Below are 23,975 nucleotides of genomic sequence, written 5' to 3'. Positions count from 1 at the left end.
GGAATAAAATGTCATTCTTGCTGTCTTGCTTATAGGGAACTGAAGTGTGAGGATGTTGCATGACTGTAGAATTATTTTGAAATACGAATTTTAATAAAAAGGGAGATTCCCAAATATACTACCATGACAGTGCTAACTTACGTTGCAACTGATTTTATTATAAACAAGACCTAAGTCTTTGATTCAGTTAATTTAATATTAACACGTTCAAGTCTGATTTTGATATTCTGTTGTTAACAGTATGTCTGACAACATCTTTTAGGAGGATGCTGGATTGACTGAGATTTATACACTGGAGTTAGATATGAATTATTTCTGTGTATTAAATGAAATTTGTTTTTTTGTTAGGTGATGATGTAGTCAGTGTAGAAGAAGATGGGAAAACAAAAAAAAGTCAGAAGGATGATGAAGAACAAATTGCTAAGTATAGGCAACTCTTGCAAGTTATTCAAGAAAAAGAAAAGAAAGGCAAAGAAAATGACATGGAAATGGAAATTAAATGGGTTCCAGGTAAGAATTAGATATTAACTAAATGTTCACTGTTTTTCTTTATTTTAGATGTGAAGGAAAAGAAGATTAACTCTTCTTTGGAAGCATAAACTTTAAAAATCTTATTTTCCAGGAATGTTTTTGGGGAAGAAGTTAACATGGTATTTGCATACATCATTTAATTCACTTAGGGACTAGTGTTTTGACTCTCGCCAGCTTATTCTTGGTTTCTTGGATTTACTAACTACAAATTATTCCTGTCCATTTATGAAAGTAAACCTTTCCTAGGTTTGATTCCATTATTCTCAGGATATAGAAACTTGAATCCAGGTACCATGTGTTCTAAAGTCATAAAAACTTTTTTCAAAATATGTGACTCATAAGTGGACTTTTCACCCATAACCCCTACTAGACCTTAATTAGTTATGAGGTTTCACTAACAAAATATAATGCATAGTTTTCCATCTCAATTTTGCTGTTAATACTCAAAAAAGTATAGCATAGTAAGTGGTTTTTATAACTACCTTGAACCATTCAACAACTTTTTTTAGAGTAGTACAATACTAGTCAAAACCACGTCAAAACTAAACAAAGATAAAAGCTACGATAAAGGAGGATTGTTTTATACTATATGCATTTTTCAGCAATCCTGGGCATGTACCTTTGCAAACAATATTATTTTTGCAGATTACTGCTTTTTACATATATATGTATATCTTTTAAAGCTAGGTATAATTTTTGACAAAGATTAGTTTCTTTTAGCTTCTAGATGAAAGAATACTAACTATGAGTTAGTATTAGTTAATTCGTACTTGTAATGCCATTGCTTAAAAATTAAGTATTCTATATTCAGTTATTTCTGCTTATTACAACTAGTATATTTTTGCACTGAGAGTAAAACATTTGTTTGCATAGGTTCTTTTTATTTGGGAAGAAACTTAGCATATTTTAATATTTGAGAATAGATTGACTATTGTAGTAAATTTATTAGAATGGACACACGTCTCTTGCATATTCCTGTAGAAATGCAGTGTTATGTTGTAACCCATTTATTTTAAATGTTTGGCCTGTGCAGGAAGGGATGGTAAGAAAAAATGAAGGTTGGTAGCGTTATCAATATAAACAGTGGTTGAGAGTTAATTTAGCCTGAATAAGAAAAGTCTAAAAAGTGACTTAATAGTTATTTTCAGGTACTTGAAGTCTAAATATGTAAATGAAGACTTAATCTCTCTTATTACCTCAGAAATCAGTGTTTTTGCCAGTGGATAAAAGTTGAAGGAAAGTAGATTTCAAAATAATACAAAGAGGAAATCTCTGTATTAGAATTTCCAGAAAAAGAGCACAAAGCCTTCTCTACAGGGTTGAGCACCTTTTGTCAGTAAGTCTCACAACAAGGACATACAACCATATCACTCGGGGATGTTTGTGAAGAAATTTTTTACTTGAGGTCCTTGACTTTATTATTCCAAGAAATGTTGAATTCTATCTTTAAAGTCAACTATATTGTAATTGTAGCTTAATTCTAATCCTAGAATGAACTTACAAAGATATTTTAAATGAACATATTTTCAGTTGAAGTATTCAGTTGAGTGTTTGAGAAAGCAGATTTAAAATTAACTTAATTGAGTATTTTTATAGAAAATATTTCAAAGAGTTATATTGCATGTACCAGATCTAAACTTTGTCTTTATTGACACAGATAATGCAAATACCAAAAAGTGATATTTACACTTGGGTCTGTAACCAGAAGATTTAAGCAAACAGTTTTCCTGGGATAAACCTCCCTGGGTCATTATGTGTTATCCTTTTTTATATTAGTAATGTTTTGTTAAAGATTTTGCACCTGTGTTAATGAGGAATATTTGCCTATAGTTTTCATTTCTTGCAGTGTTGTTGGCTTTTGGTATTGGTAATCCTGACCTCATGAAATGAATTGAGAACTGTTCCCTTTTCTATTTAGCAGTATATTTTTTATCTTGACTCTTTTATTTGGGGTGTAATATTAATGTCATATAAAATATTTTGAAATGTAAAGAAAAATTATCATCTGTAATTCCATTACCCTAATTCAGCCACTAAGTGATTATGTAGATTGTGGTTTAATTGATCCTTTCTCTGTTGTTAAATATTTAATCATATTGCTAATTTTTCACAACAGTAGACCTGTGGCATTGAAAAGAAATGTGACCTAAGGCTGTTACTGATTCCAAACCCACAAATATCAGTACTTTCTTAGATCTCTTCACTTTCATCACCAGCCAAATAATTGGCGTGCTATTTTAGGGATTTTAACTTTTTAAAAACAATTTTTTAACAAAGACGCTTTTCTTTCTTCCCCCGTTTTAGAAATGTCTCTATGCATGGTGACCTAGTAGAGACCACAAGGAGAAGCTAATGCTGGCAGTCAGCCTCACTTACTAGTTAGTTACGTGACTTCCTCACTCTCACAGCAACTCTACATATGCTGTAAATCAACCTGTGGTTCTCTCACAAGCTGTTTAAACTACCAGTGTCAAAACCCAAATTTTAAATCTCAGATGCCAAGCATCTAGGATGTTATAAAAAAATCTATAGCTTTTTCCATATTTTGAATTATTTTCGTAGGATAACTTCCCAGAAATTGAACTACTAAGAAAGGGTAGGAACACTTTTTGTGTTTAGGGTTATTGCCAAATTGCTTTTCAAAAGGGTTGCACCAACTTATAATGCCTTCAACAATGATAAAAGTGCTAGTTTCAAGGAATTACCAACATTGTGTATTTATTTTTTACTGTTAGTTGAATGGAGGACAGTTGATATTCTGATATATAATGCGGTTTTAAATCTTTAACTGTATTATTTTTGAAGGCCCCAGAAAGGTATTTTTACCTGAGAAATCTTGACATGTACGTGCACAAGAGTGCGTTCATATACGTGTGTGTAAATGTAAAGGGTCTTTTATGTACTAGACATGTTAAATGAGATAAATGAGTTTCATCCTTCAGGACCTCAGTTTACTCATTTGGAAAGTAGACTAATACCTTTCTTGCCTAATTTGAGTGTTTGTAAAGGAACCTTATAAGCTACAGAGTACTATTCATGTCATATGTGTATTTTATTGTATTTGTGTCTTCAAAGAAATGTGTGTTCCCAGTAATAATTACCCCGAACCTCAGGACTTTCGTGATGTTATACTTCAATAAACCACAGAGGGTCAGTATGAGATTATACTATCTGATTCATTGGTTTTTCTGTGGCTTGAATTTCTAAAATATTAAGCTCTTCAGAAAAATAAGTACTCTTAATCATTAACATTTCTTGGAGTATGGTTTGTTTTATAAAAGGAATTTTATTTTAGCTATTTAAGTGACCTCTATTTTTATTTTGGATTATATAGTATAGTAACATCAAAAGTTTAATTCCCTAAGGGTAAATATTAAGGGAGGCAGATAACAGTTACATGAGTGTAACAACTCTTTTTATTAATAGTCTAGTTCCTTATGAAAATGTGATAATAAACCTTATTAATTAGAATTATAAATAAGTAAAAATGTTGAATTATAAGATTTTTTAAAGAAAGTTGTAATTCATTATTTTGATGTATGCAGAGTAATATTTCCCATCTCAATGTGTTGCTAAAATGGCATCCTTCCTGACTCACTTTGATGAGTAGAGAAGGTGATGCGTGTAGTTAGCTTATTGGGCCTTCATCAATGAATGTGCTTCATTAGAGAATCTGTTTTGTATATACATGAAGCATAATTAATTTTATCTCTTATATGCTAAAAAACCTCCCCTATATTAATAGTTCAATTAATCTACATAATAATTTTGTGTAGTGCAAACTGTTTATAAATAGTATCTTTGAAATTTAATCCAGAATGTGAAGAAATAATGACATGTTTCTTTGTTTATAATCTTAAAAGAGATTAGATAATGATGAAAGTCCTCTTTCTTAGTTATCTCTGGTTTAATGCACACTGGTGAAAAGGATAACTGGTCTTTTTTCTATTCAACATCCTTCAGTACCCCAACTTTCCTTCAAATACTTATTGTGTACCTGCTATATGCCAGGAACTATTCTAGACACTTTGTGAACAAAACATACAAATACTTGGTCTTATAAATCCTATGTTCTAGTGAAGGGAAGACAAACGAGTCTCAAAAGTAAGAAAAATACTGAGCAGAGAATAAAGAAGTAGGGGTCAGGAAGAAAGCCATGCAGAGAAAAATGTGTGAGCAGAAGGAATAGCAAAGGAGTGGCCTTGAAGCTGTAGTTTATGTATCATGTTTGAGGATTAGCAAGGAGAACAGTAGTGAGTGAGTAAAGGAGAGCAAAATAGATGAGATCAGAGAGGTAACATGGGGCCAGATCATGAAGTTCTTATAGGCCATTTCAAGGGCTCGAACTTGATCTCTGTGTGAGATGAGAAGCCATTGGAGTGTTTTGAGGTGAGGGGTGATAAGATCCGACTTATTTTTTTGCAGTTTTACTGAGATGTAATTGACATACATCACTGTAATTTTAAGTTATATAGCATAATGGTTTAACTTACTATATTATAAAGTGATCACTGCAGTAAGTTTACTTAGCATCCATCATCTCATATAGATACAATAATAAGAGGATCTGACTTTTTTTTAACAGAATTATTCTGGCTGCTATCTCGAGTGTAGATTAAAGAGGAAGGCAAGAACAAAATTGGGGAGATCAGTGAAGAGGCTATTGCAATAATCCTGAGATAATAAAGATTGTAGGTGGAACAGGTTTGCAAGGGAACCTGAAAAATCTCTTTTGGTCACATGTTAAGTTTAAGATATCTACTAAGTATCAAGGTAGACATACCTAGGAGACAGTTGGATATACAATTTAGAGTTCAGGGCCAGAGATATAAATTTGGGTATCTCCATTATATAGATCTCTGAAAGTGAAGAATGCCAAGACAGTGATTATAGGTAGAAAAGAGAAGAGGTTCAAAAACTGATCCCTGGAGCACTTCAGCATTTAGAGGTTGAGGAGGTAAGCAGGGACCATCTAAAGGAAGCTGAGGAGAAGCTACCAGAAATGAAGAAGGACATTTAGAGTTGCAGGGTATCTAGACAGCCAAGTGAAGAAAACGTTTCAGTAAGAAGATGGGTCAATAAAATGGAGGCTGAAAATGGCCATTGGATTTAGCAATGTAGAGGTCATCAGTGATTCTAAACAGTTTTGGTGGAATGCAAAGGATGTGAATGATACGGGTTCAAGAGAGAATGAGCAGTGGATTTGGAGACAGCAAGCGCAAACAAGTCCTTTCTCTAAAATATTTGACTGTTAGAAAGTTGCAGGCCTCATGACATTTCATCCCTAAAAAATACTTCAATGGATAACTTCCAAAAACATTCTACGTGAGCACAATGCCATTATCATACTAAGGGAATTTAATATTGATAAAAATAATGGTCAGATTTCTCACTCATTCCAACAATATTTTTTAGTTCTCTCCTGATCCAGGATCAGTCAATTTTAAAGTGTCTACAGTAGCTTGCTTATAGAACACCCACAATTTGGATTTGTCTGATTGTTTCCTCACAATTCAGGTAAAAGCTTTTGGCAAGAATTTTCCATAAATGAAGTTGTGTGCTTCCCATTGCTTCATGTCTATCAAGAGCCACATAATGTCAATTTGTCCCATTATTTGTGCTGTTAAAACTTTGCTCACTCAGTTAAGGTGATGTCTGACTGATTTTTTCCGTTGTAAAGGCACATTTTTTACTTTGTAATTGATAAGTGATTTGTTTGGGTATATGGATATCCTGTTTTCCTGCATTTTACCTGGTGGCATTAGCATTCATTGGCGATCACTTGCTTGAGTCTGTTATTGTTGGTTGCAAAATGCTGATTTTCTATCTCTATCATTCCTTCTACATTTATTAGCTAGCACTTCTAACTAATGCTAGTAGAGCTCCCACTCCACTCCTTCTTTAGTTATTGTGGACTCATAGATTGACAGATCTTGAGTTTTCCTGTAATGGGTTACAGAGGGATAGAAAAGAAACTGGAGACGGAAGTGAGCTCAAGAGTTTTTAATACGGGAAAAATAGCGGCATGCTCTATGCTTCTGGGAATGATCCACCAGAGGCAAGAAGAAATGATGATGCAGAGAACATTCTATCATAGGCAAAAGGAGCTGGAATAATTTTGCACTGGTGGAGGAATTGGCCTTCATAGATGTACATGGGCATTTCATCCATTGTAACCAGAGAGAAAGCGGCAAGGAACATGGTCACGGGTAATGGGTAGAAATGGTGGGAACTTGGGGTACTCTTCTATTTACTTGTATTTTCTTAACGAGGTAGGAAGTAAAGCTCATCAGCTGAGAGGGGATAAGGGAACAGATGATGTTTGAAAAACAAAAAGATGAAATAGTTGTCGAAGAGTGGCAAAGAGAGAAATTTAATAGTATTGCTGAGCAGCAGTAAGTGCATATTTCAAATTCATGGTCATGTGAAGTGAGACGAATCAACATAATTATGTTTTTCTTCAGCCACATTTAGTGGTGTAGTGTAAGAATGGCTTAAGGGGAGAGCTGGATTAAATGAGACCAGAAGTTTTGTCAACTAAGTATGACCAGGCAAGAACAGAGCAAGGGGATTGAAGGCAAGGGGGTGATTGTAATAATATCTGTTGGGTTAGGAGGGAAATGAGGGTATATTGAGCATGAGGAATGGGGAAATAGTGAGAAAATTGTTAACCTTCGGATACTAGAGAGAATAAAATGGAAAGGTTGGCGTTAGTGGTTGAAGAGTAGGATACTTGAAATAAGATTATGCTGAGATTGCAGTTTTTGGTAATGACGTGTTCTGGGTATGATCTTTGGAGTGACTCTGCGATGAGGAGGATGGAGTATAGAATAATAGGAGAAGTCAGTGAACTGTGAGGCCCACAGTGTTGAGAGGGTCATCTGTGTGGATATTGAAATCACCAAGAATTATGACAGGACTAGTATTGGAAAGAGCAGCAGTGAGCCAAAGCATAGCTCTTCAGGAAATGAGGGCAGTGACTGTAGTCATTGGCTGTCTGCAATAAAGGAAGATGGTAGGTGGTATAGTCTGGTAACATGGTATTCAAAGTTGGGAGCTTTGGGGACGAGGGCTAGCCAGTGGATTGGAGTTGGCAGTGAGTAGCAAGAAGTACAGGCTATGGGAGAGAAAAATTCACCACCTAAAAGGAGTATAGGGGACGCAGTGTCTCCCGAGGAGAACCAGATTTTGGTGAGACTTAGAGCTGGTGAATGGATAAGGAGGATTTTGTTAATGGCTACTAATGATTGAGTATGACTGATGTGTTGAGAAAGGGTGGGAAATATTCAGCACCTTTTAGAAGGGATGATTTGGAGGTTGTAGACTTCTTGTGGTGACTGACTTAAATGGGAATAAAGGGTATAATGAGATTGGTACTGATGGTCTTAAAGTAAAGCAATAATAGTGGTGAGACTGTGAATGTCCTAGGAGAGATCTTGTCAGCAACACCCAAAGCTGTGGATATTTCCTCTTTCAAAGGAGTCATGGAAGCCAGCAGAGGAGAAGCAAGGACTCCTGCTGTCTCACTCTGCAAGAGGAGTCTGTCCTTTTGAGGCAGGAAGTGAGGGTGCAGATCTTCCTTACTCTATGTACTCTGTCCTCCACTCTTCACATTTGTAATTCTGTTTTTATTCTGGTGTCTGTTCTTTATCCTTTGTCCTTTTTTTCCTCCTTTATTCCATCTCCATTCCTCTGTTCAGCGTCTCACTGGGAAGCTTAACCACAGAGACATCAATGACATGTATCTATGGCCATTGTATTTATTCTTTATTTAGAAATAAAATGGTTTTGAACCAGTTGCACATTCCTTTTGCTAGGCAGCCCAGTTTTCAAACATTTTAATTTTAGACCTCTCAAAACCTGTTCACTTTTTACTTTTGGCTATATATATCTATTTCCATTTATTGCCATTATTTTAAACATATTCACACAAAAAATTTTTGGTTAGAATTTTTAAAATAAGCAGATGTTTCAAACTTTGAGTTGAATGTAGAGAAGAGCATTAAATAGAGAACATGAACTTAAAATGATCTGAAAGAATGCCATTTGCTTCATATTTTGATGATAGGGAGAAAACCAGTTTGTAATGCACATTATCGTAACTTATACACAACTGGTAATTGGCTAGAATTTTAAAACTTAGCTTTGTGTTCCTTCCTTGAATCATCCAGTTAACAGGTTGACTCTATTTATAAGGTAACAAGCTGTAACTTTACTAAAATTTTATTGAATCATTTGCAGAATGTGTAATAAAAATGAGAAACAGCTAGGGTTATCTAAAAATGTTGATAGCACATTTTCTCCATAGAGCTACCAGTAAATTTCTCAGAATTTCCTGGATTATTTTAAAGATTATTATCTCAGTAATACTAAGATTTAATTTAAAAAAAAAAGTTTTTCAAGAAGCTTAAAAAAAAGATCTAAAGCAAAAACTGAGGATATTTTTATACTAGTAATACTTTCAGAATTTGCTAAAATTCCCATACTTATGAAGTTTCAGGTTAATTGGTCTGCTGTTTTAGGATCCAAATTAAATATGTAAATTGATAAGGGCTTCTGGTCCTTCCGTCTCTGCACATGGATCACATCAGTCGTACTGTTTGCATCTTTAGCCACTATTTCCAGACAGTAGTACTTTTTTGACTGCCTTAGATTTACAATCTGCCCGAAGTCAGTTTAAGAAGAGAGAGCTTGTTTTATGTATTGTTTCCCACAGCCCACAACTATGCTGATTTGTTTGAAGTTGTGAAGTCTTTGGTCTTTAAAGCAGAATTTTTGCCTATTCTATTTGAGTTTGTCCCACATCATCATTCTATATACTATTAATAACTGCCTGGCTAGCAAACTATCATTTTTCTCCCACTTGTTCCATGTGTTATTCTGGCAGAATTCACCTAGACCACTTAACTTTCAGCAATTTCATTATTGCTATTCTTTTTCCCCCAAAACTGGAAAGTCATATGACCTCAAGTTTACCGCTTTAATACATTCATTTTTCTCCCAATTTTTGCATTGTGTTAATATACACTTAACGTAAAATTTACCATCTTAACTGTTTTTAGTGTACACTTTAGTGGTATTAGGTACATTCATATTGTTGTGCGACCATCACCACTATCCATCTCCATAACTCTTTTATCTTTGCAAAACTGAGTCTCTATATCCATGAAACAATAACTCTTGATTCCCCCTCCCCAGCCCCTGGCAACCATCATTCTGCTTTCTGTGATTTTGACTATTCTAAGTACCTCATGTAAGTGGAATCATACAGTGTCTTTTGTGACTGGCTTATTTCAGTTAGTATAATGTTCTCAAGTTTCATCCACGTTGTAACATATGAGTATATCATAATTTCCTTCTTTTTATGGATGAATAATATTCCATTGTGTGTGTGTGTGTGTGCGCACACGCGTGCGCGTGCAGATGAGCGCGCGCAGATGAGCACGCACGTGCAAACACCATATTTTGCTTATCAACTCATCCATTGATGGACAGTTGGATTGCTTCCATTTTTTAGCAGTAGCGTTTATTTTTACATATTCTACAAATACACATAGTTGACTATATTATACCCCCATTTTTCATTCTCCTTTTTTATTTTATTTCTCATACTTATTTTTACATTTCTAAATAATCTTTGTAATCATAATGCCTGTGTCACATTCCATTGTGTTTCTGATTTATAAGTTATGATTACTCCCCTGATGTTGTTTTACGTTCTTTCTGATGTTTTGCAATTATGGATAACATAATAACCTTATATTGAATTTCTAGTTTGAAAGATTGTTCAATATTGAAATACCGTACTAGGGAGATTGAAAGTTTTTGGGGGGCGGCTCGTTAGCTCAATAGGTTAGAACGCGGTGCTGTTAACAAAGTTGCCAGTTCTGTCCCCACATGGGCCACTATGAGCTGCGCTTTCCTCAACTCAATTGAAAGAACTATTTGACTTGGAGCTGATGAGTCCTGGAAAAACACACTTAAAATAAATAAAAGTTAAAAAAATAATAAAAAATTATTTAAAAACTTCAAAAATAAAAGTTTTTTCATTTCCTTTTATTTTTATAAAAGAAAGGGTTTTTTTTCATTAATTGACTTAAAAATGCCATTTTGGTTGTACCCCAGTCTCAGAATGTTCTTATATGTTAATAGCTTCTATAGTCAGAAACTCTTCCAGGGAGGAAAACAATTAGGCACCCCTGAGTTTCAAGCCACAAATTTACAGGTAGGTTTTTCAAATACCGTGTATAGATTGGGACCCGCTAATAATGAAATTTGGGATAGTATTAATAGTTTACTGTGCTCTTGGAAAGAGCATAGAAGGCTTATGTCAGAAAATTTCACTACTTTTTTTTTTATTATTTTTGGGGGGGCAAACAGAGATACAAAAGGTGAACACAATGTATATACACAGTTTAAAGAGTAGTAATAAAATGAACACCTGTGTACCCAGTTTAAGAAAGAATATGACTAATGTCTGCAGTCCCCTATGAGACTCCCCAGTTACACCCCCCTTCCTTCTTCTATACCAGAGCAAACAAATGATGTTTCATGTTAATTATTCCCTTTTTCTATTACAATAGTTTTACCATATATGCATGTAGCCCTAAAGAGTCTATATTTATATTTTGTTAATTTGGAACTTTATAAAAGCATCTTCTATGTATTCTTTTGTGACTTGCTTTTTTTATTAATATTCTATTTTTGAGAGCCATATTCATATGTGAAGATTTTCACTTACATAGAATTCTATTATAGATATATTGCGGTGTATCTATTCTATTGCCAGTTGTAGTTTATTGTTATTATAAACAATGCCTTTGTGAATATTCTTGGACTTGTCACCTAGGTATATATAGAATTTCTTAGATATATCTAGAATTTCTTGGTTGTAGAGCATGTGCATAATTACCTTGACTAGGTCTTGCTGAATTGTTTTCCCAGGTGCTTGTACTGTTTTACTCTAACCAGTAATGTGAGTTCCCTTACCTCTTTATGCTCACCATTAATTGATATTGTCAGGCTTTTCAGTTTTTGCCAGTTTAGTATGTACGTAATGGTATCTCATTATGGTTTTAATTTGTGTGTTATTCTGAAATATTTGTTCTTGCCGTGTGTGCCAGGCTGTGTTCTTTTCTCTGGAGATACAGCACTGAACAAAATGGATAAAGGTCCAGGCCTTAATGGGGCCCTACATTTTAGTGTTTGTGTGTTCGGGGAGAGGAGAGAAAAGGAGTTAGTAAACAAATAGGTAAAATAATCAGGTGGTGATTAAAAGCATTGGAAACCAAAAGGTAAAGCCTGCAGGGAATAGAAGGTTCTGGGGTGGGAGCTGGTAGCAATTTAAATAGGATAGTCAGGGAGGCCTTCACTGAGAAAGTGACATACACATAAAGACCTAATGGAAAGGACAGCGCATACTACTAAATATCCTGGGAAAGATGAGAGTAGGCATAAGGCCAAATCACAAAGGGTTTTGTAGACCTCTGGATGAACTTGAGCTTTTACCCTAAATGAAATGGGAAATGGAAGTGATAAGACCTAACTTAAGTTTTCAAAGGGTTGCTCAGGCATTTTTCTAATTATTAGTAAGGAAGAACATTTCTTCATGTTTCTTGATCTGTGAAATGCCTATTGTCTTTTCACCATTTTTATGTAGTGTTCTTTGTTTTATTGATTCATAGGAGTTCTTCATATATTGTGTGCTGGTCTTTTATGTCATATGTTGTGCAGATATCTTCTCCTAGTTTGTGATTTGTCTTTTCTCTTTATAGTGTCCTTTGAAGAACAAAAATGATATAGTCAAATTTATTAAACTTGTCCCTTTACTCTTATGTACTTCTGTTTCACATAATTAGATTAATTATAATCCTTGGATTAAAACACTATCATCTTTAGTCTAGCATGGCCGTCTTTTATTTTTAATAATAAGTGAACCACTACAAAAGCTAGAACTGTGTAATAACTTACCTTTATCCATTTGATCTCCCCCACTTCTCCATGCCTGAGATAACCATTATCCAGATTTCAGTATTCACTTTACTTTCCATTGTATATATTTTCATCTCATTTATAAGTATTTCTGAAAAATGTGGGTTAATAAAAAGGAATGAAGTAGTGATATATGCTACAAAGTGGATGAGCCTTGAAATTATTATGCGAAGTGAAAGAAGCCAAGCACAAAGACCACATATTTTATATGAAATATCCAGAGCAGGGAAATCTATAGAGACAGGAAGTAGGTTGGTAGTTGTACAGGAGGGAGGGTGTTTCGGAGTATCCTGTTGGGGAGAGAGAGAGGATTTCTTTTTTGAGAAGATGAACATGTTCTAAAATAGACTGTGGTGATGCTTATACATATCTGAATGTACTAAAAAACATTTAATTGTATACTTTAAATGGATGAATTGTATTATATGAACTATATTTCCTTAAAGCTGTTAACTTTGTTTACGCGGGGGTGGTATGGGTTTGTTTTAGCTATTTTTAAATCTTTCAGGACTGATTTTTTTTTTTTCACGCAACATTACATTGCTGAGATTAATCCATATTTTGTGTAGCTATAGCTCATTTATTTGACTGGTACATGCCACAGTTTATATATCCATTCTCCTGTTGGCTGCACATTTGGGTTGTTTGTAGGTGTTTACTATGGTGAATCATGCTGTTATGAACATTTCTGTACATCACCTCATATGTTTTTCAGTTTTTCTGGGTATTTATCAAGGACTAGTCACAGGGTATGTGAATCTTCAGCTTTGTAAGATGAAATACTAAATTATATTCCAGCATTATGGTGGTATTAGTTTACATTCCCACTAGCAATGTTTGATTTGCATTTTTCTTCTCACTAATGAGATTGAAAATCTCTTCATATGTTTATTAGCCATATATGCGTCCTCCTCAGTGAAATACTCATACTAGATGTCTTTTGGCCATTTTTCTATTATATTGTTTGTGCTTTTTTTGCTGACATTTAGGAGTTCTTTATCTTTGATACTAGTCTGTTATCTTTTATAGGATGGCAAATATTTTCTATAGGTAATCTACCCTCTTACACACACTTTATTGGAGGTGTTGTCTAATGAAAAATATTCTTGATTTTAATATTGTCAAATAATCTTTTATAATTAGTGCTTTCTGTGTTTTACCTAAGAAATTCTTTTCTAAATAGATGAGACTGATGTTCACTTTTATTTTCTGCTGAAGGTAGAACGGTGTAAGGTTTTTGACATTTAAGTCTTTGATCCATCAGCAGTCTTATTCTTATTGAATAACCTGTCCTTTCCCCCAGTAATCTTGACATGTCACCTCTATGTTGTATCAAATTTTCAAAAACTGTGTGGATCTGTTGCTCTCTGTTTTATTGGTTAGTCTTCCTATTTCCAGACCAGTACCACACTTCTTAGAACTGGATGAAGAGTACTGGTGCCCCCGCCCCCCCAACACACACACACACACCTACCTCCATTCTTGGCTGGTTGGTATGAGGGCTTTGTGAAGAAAATAACCACCAACAACAACAACAAAAAGCCATTTGAAAGGGCTTCGGGGAGAGCCAGTTTTCAGTTAGAGCAAGGAGATGAAGAAAATGTTCAGAGTTACAGTAATTGAGTTTTTACTGATGATGTATTGTGAATTCCAGAGAATTTAGTGGTAGAGAGTTAGAGGGAGAGCGAGGTGGTGGCAGAAGAGTAGATATACAGTTAATTTCAGAGGATTAGAACATGAGACATTGGGGGGACCTGATGATTAGGGGCTTTTTGTGGTGACCAAAATGAAAAGGGATTAAAGGCACAAAGAGATTATTCCTGATATATTCCAGGCAGATTTTGGTGGTGAGGCTGTGGGTGTTAAGGATTAGGGAGGAAAGGATATCTGCTGTTGCCAAGGATGTGCATCAGCCAGTTCCCCTGGGGAGGGACAAATTTACTGTGGGCTCACAAGCTTTCCCTTTGACTCCTGTGACAGAGTTACAAGTGAGGAAGCCAGCATAACTAAAAACACACTACATTAATCCTAGGACCTGGGGCCTCCTTTTGGACCCTGTCAGTAAAGGGTTAGCCTTGCTACACAGTGCTGCTGTCTTTTGTCCCGAGCTTTTAAAATGCTTTACTGTTCTGAGTTTCACTGTGATGTATCTAGGTCATTTTTTGCTTGCTGCTTTAATGTTGCTTAGAATTAATTGGATACCCAGAATGCTAAAGATTAGTGTCATTCATTAGTTCTGAAAACTTCTCAGCCATTTTCTCTTAAAATGCTACCTTTTCCTCATCTTCTCTGTTTTCTCCTTCTGGAAATCCTATTTGATATGTGTGGTACCTTCTCATTCTCCATATGGTAGCTCATATTTTTCATACCTTTGAATGTATGCAGCACACTGTGTCATTTCTTCAGTTCTGTCTTTCAGCTCATTAATTTTTTCTTTACTTCTATAGTCTGCTGTTAACTTGGCCATTGACTTTGCAATTTCAGTTATGTTTTTTATTTCAGGAAGTTTTTTCCCCAAATCTCTCTCATACTGTTGATAATCTTATCTTTTAATTTCCTCTTTTGTTTTTTTAAATGTACTGATTTTATATTCTGTGTCCAGTAATTCCAAAATCTATAATCTTTACAGGTCTGACTTGTATTATTTTGTTTCTGCTTATGCTGGTTCATATTAATTTTTTTAATTTATTTTTTATATTAGTTTCAGGTGTACAGAACAACATAATCATTAGACATTTACACCCCTCACAAAGTGATAATCCCCCAATCTACTACCTCTATGACATCATATATAGCTGTTACAATTCCATTGACGATATTTCCTATGTTGTACTTTACATCCCATGACCATGTATAGAGATAGATGGATGGGTGGGTGGGTGGACGGATGGATGGATGATAGATAGATAGATAGATAGATAGATAGATAGATAGATAGATATTGAATTTTGATTGTGATCTCATTGTTCTTGAATCGTTCTTTACGTATGGGAATTCTGAGGCCTTGGTTAAAAGTGCCTCTTTTAGATTTTGGCAGGTGCCTGAGCGCATTTTCAATCCAAGACCAATTGAAACCAAATTTTTGGATTAGAGTTTTGGGGCCATACAGGTAGTATGAATTCCAGCCACAAACCCATGGATTTGGGGGCTTGTGGTTAGAAATTCTCTGGGAGGAAAATGTATTTTTACTTCCCTTGGTCTGCCCATAGCCAAAGCCCAAACAAGAATGTATTACTTCCGGTTGTCAGAGATGGAGCAGCACCCACTGAAGGCACCCTTAAGGATCCTGGCTTCATGATGGTGGTCTCTGATGGGGCTTCCCATCACAATCAGGCTCTGAACATTGTCTCCTGCCTCCTTGGCTAGCAGTTCATTAAAACCCAAGATCCATACTCCACCATAATGAATTAGTGTTTGTCCCCAAAGAGAACTCTCTGTTTCTGAGCTAGTTTAACATTTTTATTTGAGCTTTCTTGTGACCGGACTCCAAAAAATTCCTGTTTTCTTACATCTTAGCCATCCATTTAAAAGTTTTAATCTATTTTCTACCTTGTCTATAAACATTGTGTGTAAAAAAATAACAGTAGAACAAGTAGTTCTTTAGTCCTCTTTGCCATAAATTAAATAGTAGAATGGCTTCACTAGACTTGGCTAGAATTTTTGTCTGTTAGTATTAGAACAGCTTGATACTATGTACTTGTGATCACAAACTACTTGAAAGACAAAGAAAACATACAAATGAAGTACAGATAAACATAGGGAACAATACCTCCCTAATGAGGCCCGAATGTCTTGTATTTAAGTCAGATTTTTAAGAATATTTTATTCTAAAAAGCAGGGATAGCTTGGTTAACAGTAAACTGAATACAGTAAGTCCTTATTTAATGTCTTTGACAGGTTCTGCAACTTTAAGTGAACCAACGTATTTCATGAAACCAGTTTTACCATAGGCTAATTGATATAATTCAAAATTATGTTGAATGAAATGTTGTTATTTGACGACATGCTGTGTATTTGTAAATGGAAGATATCATTTTAAGGGAGAATAAAAGGAAATTTAGAAGAGGATAGCATATGATAAGTCAAATTCAAGACAAATGTAAAACAGTTCTTACCCATTGAAACACCTTTTAGACAATCAACAACAACAAAAAGCATTAACATTTATACATTCAGCGCATACTCTGGGGGTATCTTCTATAGATAACTCATTGAATGTTTTAGAAGATACAGAATTAATGCTATATGAGAAGCAGCTATTAATCTCAGTAGCTTGCCTATATACCCTCACAATCTTATTATTTTTAATTGTAGCTGTCTTTTGTTTCCATGTAGGAGATATAACAGTATTCTAATAGTATTAAGTATATACAAAGAGTATTTGTTAGCTCTAACTGATTAGTAAGTTTTGCAGTTTCCTATTGTTCCCAAGTCTAGTTGTGATTTTACTTTTCAATGTCATGCATTGTTGCTCCCTGTCTATAATGTTAGGAACAGATTTGACTCACTTATCCTTTCATTTTCTCTTTTATTCAACATTTATTATGTATGTGCTGTATATCAGGTCCTCCACTAGCCACTAGGATTACCTTTGTGTGTGTAGGGGGGGGATAAGCTGTGGCCTCTACCCTCATGGAACTTGCAACTTAGTAAGGGAGATAGCCATTAATAATAATAATTTTAAAAAATCACAAAGAAATATAAAGTTCCAACTGTGCTAAATGGTAGAGTAAAAGAACATAGTACTGTACTATTGTGAACAAGTTTTGAACCAAGTTAAGAACAAATCTTCACCTTTCTCATTACAAAGATTGATAATTTGGCTTTTCCAATATGTTTTAAGGATACCCTGTATACATAATCACTTGATTACTATGGAGAAAAATATGCCACTGGTAAAAATCCCCATTGCTCATATAGATGAAATAGCCCCATGACCTCTGTTAATTATATAAGTAAATGTATCCTTTCCTCTCTCCCCACACCATTGGGGATAACTGGCCAGTGTGAAGGGGTATCTGTAAGGGCAGTGTTCCTCGGGGCAAGCTTGGTGATTTTCCTCTAAAAACCCTTTACCCAGAGTGAATTCCAAGTTGGGAGTTTGGGTGGTAATGGTCAGTTGCATTTCAAAAGCAACTTTTGGAATTGTTACACAGTGGTATGACTTAAACATACCACCTTAAATAAAGATTGAGCCATACATGTTCATAAAGATTCTAAATGGACCCTAAGTCCTCATTTAAATAAAAACTGCCAGTTTCAGCCTATATCAGAAATCTTAAAATACGCATTTTATTTTAATAAACAAAACCAATTATAGTACCTAGTTGAGTTATTTTAAGTTATTCCTGTCCTACCCCTTGAAGACTTCAAATATTTCAGATGAGTATGGTCAGGAGGAATGTATAGTCTTGTTTTAGTAGATTTTGAAAGGATATTTTAAAGTATTTTTCTGTGTATGTTAACTGCCAAAATAATTCTGAATGGATTGCACTTAAATTATTATTGACATAATTGAGTCATCTGTGTTCATGGTTGGCTTTGAAAGAGTTTTTTACCCTCATTTGTAGGATTGTTGATGTTATTTTTAACTAATCTGGCAGTCCTTGACTATACATTTAGATTTTTTAAAACAAATTTGTACAAAACTAAAAACAGTTATAATGAACTTGTTTTTCAGTCACAGAGTGGCTGCTCTCAAATGAGGCTAAAACTGTCTGAAGAATGTTCTTGTGCGTATGCCAAGAGGCTTCTGGGATGGGCATATTTTTAAGAACTTAGAACATAAACAACTGTGATCTGTGGCAAGAGATTTAAATGACCTCATAATGACAACGAGAACAAAGCATTTTTAAGTTATCGTGGTGGTGTGTTAATTCATTGCAATGTGTTTGTCATTCTACTATTTTGGTGTATTAAGTGAGAGCCAGGCAAAAAATTACAGACTGTATTTAACTGAAGATACTATTTCTTTATTGTTGTAAACAGACTAAATGCCAGAAAAATATAAAATATTTCCTGGGAATAAATATTTCGTGGATTATTCTAGAGTTATAGGTCCTTTTAAAAAAAAGGGAAAAAAAAGAAAACCACATGAATCACTTTGGAATAAAGGCCATTTATTTAGATCTTAAGTTTTGATTCATTTTCTGTTGGAGAGAATATGTTCCAAACATGAAAGATCAAACAGTTGGCTTGAAATAAGAATCCCTTCTTTAAGACACATCAGTTAAGTGTTTATTAAGTACTATGTCTTGCACTATGCTAAATATTATGGAATAGGAAAGAAGGTGACTTTAGTTGCCTTTGGTCTAGTTGGAAGAAAAGGCATACTCAGATGAAACTTCTAAAGTGGAAAAGATATTATATAATCAAATACCAAAAACAAAAACCAAAAAAAAACCCACATCAATTATGTAATATAAATAATGAAATAGCCTTTTTTCCCCAGGAAATGTCTTCTAATCATTGTCTAGAACAGTGGTTCTCAGCTAGGAGTGATTTTACACCCCCCCTCCGACTCCCTGCAGGGGGACATCTGGTAATATCTGGAGACAATTTTTATTTTCATGACTGAAGCTACTGGCATCTAGTGGATAGGCCAGAGATACAGCTAAACACCCTACAATGCACAGGCTAATAATCCTTCACAACAAAGAATTTATTTGGTCCAAAATGACAGTAATGTTAAAATGAGAAACCTTGATATAGAAACTACAAATGTCAATGTTAGTCACTTTTGAAGTAGTGGGAGATGGACTCCTCTGTCTTCCCCTAGAACTCTACAGCCCTTGTAAATGTTTTTTGCCTGAGGCTCTTAGATCCTTACATAGAGATGAGCATTGGGTATCCATAAACTCCCTGAATGTTATGTTCAAGTTTTTCCATTACATTGTTTCAGGGAGAGATTCCATAGCTTTTATTAAATTCTCAAGGTATTCATGTTCCCAAAAGAAGTAAAGACCCACTCACATGTGGAGTAGACACGCATACAGATTGAGACATATCAACCAATGTTCAAGTCACCTAAAAGAGACAAATACAAAGAACCTTGCTTAGCATCATGCTGAGCTAGAAGCAGAGTTTAAGTTTCAAGGAATGAAGTTACAGTCATGTGCTGCATACAATATTTGGGTTAGTGACGGACTGCAAAGGTCCCATAAGATTGTAATGGAGCTGAAAACTTTTTATCGCCTACTGACATAGCTATGGTAACATCATAATGTAAAGCATTACTCGTGTTTGTGGTGATGTTGGAGTAAAGCAACCTGCACTGCCAGTGGTAAAAAACTATAGCACATACAATTATGTACAGTACGTAAAACTTAATAATAATAGTAATAAACGACTGTGTTACTGGTTTGTGTATTTACTATACTATTTATCATTATTTAGAGTGTACTCTTTCTACTTATAGAAAAAGTTTGCTATAAAATAGTATGCCATGGTACGCAGTCCCCAGCCTCATACATCTTGTGTTTACCACGTCTCGTCATTGCATCATTCTCTCTTGCATGATTTATCATAGCTTTGTTCATATAGCCCCTGATTGTACAAAATCTACTAATATTGCCAATAAGAGTATTGACCTGGAAGTGAAGTTAAAAGTGATTAAGGACTACAAATGTAGAAAATCAATGGTGGTTATTGCTTGCTAGTTAGGCATGTCCCATTCTACCATGGTTACTATCTTATAAAATAAGAACGAAGTGACAGAAGCTGTAAAAGTATGCTTCATTGAAGGCGGTGAGATTAACAAAATTTGAGAAGGGCCTATATCAGACATGGAGAAACTTCTGTGACCTGGGTTGAAGACCAGACAGAGAAACATATCCCTCTCAGCACCTGACGATCACAACCAAATTAAAAAGTTTGTGATGTTGAAAGAAAGACTGGACCCAACAAAGATGTTGAAATTACTGAGAGCTGTGGGTGGTTTAATTACACACTGTGAAGGAGAGTGGTAAGTCTTTAATGCTAACGTGAAAGCAGCTAAAGAATTTTTGGAAACTCTAGGTAAGCTTATTATGGAAGAAAATTATTTGCTGGAGCAAATAATGCAATATGGATAAAACCTCCCTAGTCTGGAAATGGATGCCTGACAGGACTTTCATCCATAAGGAGGTCAAGTCAATACCAGGTTTCAGGGGTTTTCATTTTTAAGGAGAGGATAGCAGTCTTGCTTGGAGGCAATGTTGTAAGCTACAAATTGAAACCTTTGTGATCTGGCACAATGAGCACCCCAGGGCCTTTAAGCATATCAGTAAGCACACACTGCCTGGGTACTGCAGGAGCAATAAGAAGTAGTTGGTGACCCAGCTCCTCCTCTAAGATGTCCTCCTGAATTGCTGTGCCAACAAAATGGGGAAGTACTACTAGGAGAATAATATACCCTTTAAGATTTTGCTTATTGTTGATAATGCTCCCAGACATCTTTCTTTTACAGGTGATTTTCATCTCAGTATTAAAGTAATTGTTTCTACTTCCAAACACTTCCACTTTGATCCAACCAGTGGATCTTTTAGCATCTTTTAAGGCCAGCAACCTGAGAAAGACATTTGTTACAACTGAGGAAGATACTGAGAAGATACTGATGTAATTCTGGAAGGATTACAGCACCTATGACTGCATCAAGAAACTTGCTTGTGGGGGTCAGCCAGATAGCTCAGTTGGTTAGAGTGCGACCTCTTAACAACAAGGTTGCTGGTTTAATTCCCGCAAGGGATGGTGGGCTGCGCCCCCTGCAACCAAGACTGAAAACACCGACTGGACTTGGAGCTGAGCTGCGCCCTCCACAACTAGATTGAAGGACAACTTGACTTGGAGCTAATGAGTCCTGGAAAAACACACTGTTCCCCAATATTTCCCAATTAAAAAATAAAAGGCTTGCTTGGGCTTTGGGTCATGTCACCAAAGAGTGTCTGAATGGCATCTGGAAGAAGACACTCGAGGTTTGTTCATGACTTCAAAAGATTTGCCAAGGATGAGGAGGTTGCAAAAATCAACAAGGCTGTGGTTGAGATGGCAAACAATTTGAACTTGGGTGTGGTTAGGATGACATTGAGGGGCCCCTAGAGGTGGTTCCTAAGGAATTGACTAATGAGTTGTTGGAACCGGAACAGGATCACACAGGTGAAGAAGAGAGAGGTAAGAGAAAAGGAAACTGCAGGAGAAGTAAAAAAAAAGAAGAATCCCCAAGAAAATTCACAGTGAAGGATTTAGCAGAAGTGTTGCAGACCTCAACCAGCTCCTTAAAACATTAGAAAACATGGTTTTCATTAATAGAGAAGAATGTTCATGGTACAGTATCGTCTTATAAGTAAATCTATGATGAAAGAAGAAAGACCAAGCAAACCACATATTTCTGAAAAGCGTGACACGCCCTGAAGAAGAGCCTCAGGCAGGACTTTGGGAGGTATTTCAGAGGTATCCATTGTTATCCTAGGAGATGACAGCTCCATGCCTGTTATTCCCCTGAAGACCTTCCAGTAGGACGAGATGTGCAGGTGGAAGAAGGTGACACAGATGCTCCATGGCCAATGTGTGTGTGTGCCTTAGTTTTTAGCAAAACTTAAAAAGGGGGGGGGGGAATTTCTTTAAGAAAAAAGCTTATAGAATAAGGATATGAAGAAGTAAAATATTTTTTGTACAGCTGTACAATATGTGTTTTAAGCTAAGTGTTACTGTAAGAGTCAAAATAGGAAAAATTTAAGTTCATAAAAATTTAAGTTCATAAAGTAAAAATGTTACAATAAGCTAAGGTTAATTTATTAGAAAAAATTATTTTTATAAACTTAGTGTAGCCTTAGTGTAGATTTAAAATCTACAGTAGTGTACAGTAATGTCCTAGGCCTTCACATCACTGACTCACTGACTTCACATCACTCACTCATTGATACACCCACAGCAACTTCCAGTCCTGTAAGCGCATAGTAAATGCCCTGTATAAGTGTACCATTTTTTATCTTTTATGTCATATTTTTATTGCACTATATCTGTAGATACACAAATATTTATTATTGTGTTATAGTTGCCTACGTACAGTATTCAGTACAGTAACTGCTATACAGATTTTTAGCCTAGGAGCAATAGACTATAGCATATGGCTGAGGTGTGTAGTATCTATCAATAGGTTTGTGTAAGTGCATTTGATGTTCACACAATGACGAAATCGCCTAACAATGAATTTCTCAGAAGGTTTCCCCATCATTATGTGATGCATGACTAATAAGAGAATACATTTTGTTTTTAAAAAATCTCTAAATATATTACTTAATTTAATATTTTAGAGTAATAAAATATTTCTTAATGTATTTGGAAATTATAGTAGAATACCTTAAAGATTATTTAGGCGTCAAATCTAATAATACAATACTGTACATTTAGAATTTGAGACTGGACTGATTATGTGCTGACCCTTAGACACAACATATAAATTATTTTATTTTGTTTTTTGAAATCAACTTATTTAGTCATGATTTGCTGCTTTCTCCCAAATGGAGATCCCAGTTTATATTTCCTAGGAGCTATGTATCTGTTGGTTCAGTCAGAGATCTGGACATGGTTTTATACAGTTTACATTTCTCTTGAAAACTGTTTAGTAAGTGAATTGTATGTTTCTTACAAGAAACGTTTTTGAATTGAGAGTTGTGTTTCTGATTTGGCGTCCAATAAATCAGAGATCCTACGAGCAGTATGTTATAAAAAACAAATCTATATAACCTTGAGTATACATATAATTTAATATTCCTCTAAGTCATAGAAATTTGGAGATTAAGTCTTGGCTTAAAAGCTGAGGAAGGGATCTGAGAGATCATCATTATAGTTATTTCATGCTGTTCTTTGGGATTCAAGACCCAAAGGACTACTTTGAGTTGTTTTATACATTTGAACTTCTACCAAATATGTTTTTTGAGGGGAAAAGTGGTGTATGTGGCATGGGGGAGTTGCATGCTTCTGATCTAGACCAACTTTATTTTGCAGGTGACAACCTGAGCACCAAAGCTTTAGATTTTATTCATGAGCTCTATGTTTCCTTATTCTAGGTCCAACCAGCATTTTAGATGTATCTGGTAATAGTATATAGGATAACCAAGAGTTAGATTCCATCCGTGCGGCTTTCTAGCTGCATGTTCTTAGGCAAATTACTGAACGTTCTCAATCTTAGTATACTCATCGGGGAAAAAAGGAATTATTATATCCTTACAATTGTTCTCTTTCTTAGAATTTAGAATGTATCTGGGAAGATGATCTGGATTAACCATATCAGCATTCTGAATCATTCCATTAATTATTGTTTGTTTTTTTTAAGATTTTTATTGAAAAATATAGCTAACGTACATTATATCAGTTTCAGGTGTACACCATACTTACTCAACATTTATATACCTGAAGAAGTGATCACCATTATAAGTCCAGGAAACATCTGACACTGTACCATGCTTATCACAATA

General features: G+C 35.1%; 1 protein-coding gene across 2 annotated transcripts in view; it reads left to right on the top strand.

The window, feature by feature from the left end:
- The window catches only part of ESF1 (ESF1 nucleolar pre-rRNA processing protein homolog), a 67,811-nt gene that overhangs the window by 24,778 nt on the left and 19,058 nt on the right, over positions 1-23,975 (top strand). For both annotated transcript variants that reach the window (XM_081034658.1, XM_081034659.1), the window contains exon 9: positions 349-510. In XM_081034658.1, coding sequence (XP_080890784.1) covers positions 349-510 — 162 coding nt within the window. The remainder of the gene's footprint in view (positions 1-348; positions 511-23,975) is intronic.

This window comes from Rhinolophus hipposideros (genome assembly GCF_964194185.1).
Source record: "Rhinolophus hipposideros genome assembly, chromosome: 22".
Lineage (NCBI taxonomy): Eukaryota > Metazoa > Chordata > Mammalia > Chiroptera > Rhinolophidae > Rhinolophus > Rhinolophus hipposideros.
The sequence above is the reverse complement of the archived record's forward strand: the minus strand, read 5'-3'. Positions and strand labels throughout refer to the sequence as shown.